The 1895-nt window shown below is 36.1% G+C and overlaps 1 protein-coding gene across 1 annotated transcript in view; it reads left to right on the forward strand.

The window, feature by feature from the left end:
• Window positions 1-116: 116 nt before the first annotated feature.
• LOC592185 (acyloxyacyl hydrolase) overlaps window positions 117-1895 on the forward strand; it is a 13344-nt gene continuing 11565 nt past the window's right edge. The window contains exons 1-3 of the mRNA XM_030976037.1: window positions 117-285; window positions 1055-1124; window positions 1516-1546. Of these exons, the coding sequence (XP_030831897.1) occupies window positions 160-285; window positions 1055-1124; window positions 1516-1546 (227 nt within the window). The 5' untranslated portion in view covers window positions 117-159. The remainder of the gene's footprint in view (window positions 286-1054; window positions 1125-1515; window positions 1547-1895) is intronic.

A 1895-nucleotide genomic window follows, 5' to 3' on the forward strand; every position in this document is an offset into this window, starting at 1 on the left:
TCTTTCTCTCTCTCTCTCTCTCCCTCTGTATCCCTACCCCTCTCCCTCTTTGTTGCCCCCTCTATTTGCCCCTCCCCCGCTCTCTCTCTCTCTCTCTCTCTCTATCTCTCTCTCTCTCTCTCTCCCTCATACCATGTAAAGGGTATTGATCCAAAAGTTATGAAGCCGTTCGAAGAGACGCTGTGCGGAGAAACCAAGCGAATGGGCACCATCCTCCTCGGTGACTCCGCAGGGGCGCACTTCCATCTACCCAAAGAATGGTTCACTGCTTCAGAACTCAGCTTGGTAATAAGTAGCCTAGATACTGAAACACTGTAAAATAAATCTTCATAATATTACCTACGCTTCTCTACCTTCCTTCGTTCTCTACTTGGTTCTCTCTCCATCTTGCTCATATACCTATCCAGTTCTCTCTCCCATCCTTCCATGTTATCTCTTTTGTTCTCTCTCTCTATCTCTCTCTTATTCTATCTCTGTCTCTCTCTATCTCTCTCTCTTTTATTCTCTCTCTCTCTTATTTTCTCTCTCTCTTATTTTCTCTCTCTCTCTCTCTCTTTCTCTCTTTCCAACTCTTTCCAGATAGATTTTAGGCTCTCTAACCTCTTGTTTCCTCTCCGTTTCTCTTCCTTTGTATTTTCACTTGTCAACCACATTCTAATTTAGGATAATTATTATTTCTGTTTTTCTTTTCTTTTATTCTTGTTTTATCAACATACTTCGTTTTATCCTTTCCGTATCATTTTCAAACCCCCATTTAAAAAAAAAAAAAGTTTTAATGTTTTCCCATGCTTTTCCCTCCACAGGTATTTATTGATTTTCATTTGCAACAAATTAATAAACATATTACATTCAAGCTAATTTACATTTATGATATAAATAAGATTGACTACTCAAGATACATTTTTGTTGAACTGTCGAGTTAACTGAAAACATATAATTTGTCAATAATGCATTTCTGATATTCATGGGGGCAAAATGTCTTATTATTTTGTTAACGCTATTTAAAAAAAACCCACGAAATTAGCCGAACGTATTATTCTAATCTGTATTACAGGAAGTGTTCAAAGATGTCGCAATGATTGTAGAGAACGAATTCGACTGGCCTATGACGTCAGCAATGACGGGTAAGATCAAATTTGTATGAGGTTCTGTCAGTGCACGTTAAATCATTTGACTGTGTAGCACAACATATTCCCACATAATAGATGCCGACTATTTGATATTTCAACGAAATGACGCAAATCAGTCCAAAAATGTATTGGTCAGCAAGATATGAAAGCCCGAACATTTTCTACGATTAAATTCATCGATAGTTCGGCCTGTGACCATTGTTTCCAACTCGAAGTTTGTATACATATATTCGCCAAGGAACGCTGTATACAAAAAAGATTAAATATTCCGTATGAATGAAAGTGGTTTGGGGGAATAAAGAGCTATATCGTAAAATAAAAGCTTTGTGCTTTCTCATATGCTTCTTTAGTTTTCTCATGACTTTATTTTTACGATTTTACACAGGCTACATGAATTCGACGTGGTCTGTTTTAACGTAAGTATTTGTAAAACCTGAAATAATTGTATTTCCTTTTTTTTCTATAGTTCGCTTATTTCTCTAATTTTATAGCTCGCTTACCTGTTTGCAGAAGTTGAAGTATTGTCCACTTCATATCTACTTTTTAAAAGATTTTAAAATAAACCGCTTCGCTCCAGTTATTTTTGAGCGCCATGATATTTCATCCGTGTCTCATTTTGTCCTACCACATCAATTTTTTTCATTTTTTTCCCTCAATTGTTCATTCCTTTTTCATCCTTTTAAAAACTGTGGCATCTCTAATCTTATATCAACTGCACAAAGTGTTTATAACGTCGTATTGATGATATCCCTTCAAGTGCAATTC

The sequence above is a fragment of the Strongylocentrotus purpuratus genome, unplaced genomic scaffold (assembly GCF_000002235.5).
Source record: "Strongylocentrotus purpuratus isolate Spur 01 unplaced genomic scaffold, Spur_5.0 spur5_scaffold_8, whole genome shotgun sequence".
In the NCBI taxonomy this organism is placed as follows: domain Eukaryota; kingdom Metazoa; phylum Echinodermata; class Echinoidea; order Camarodonta; family Strongylocentrotidae; genus Strongylocentrotus; species Strongylocentrotus purpuratus.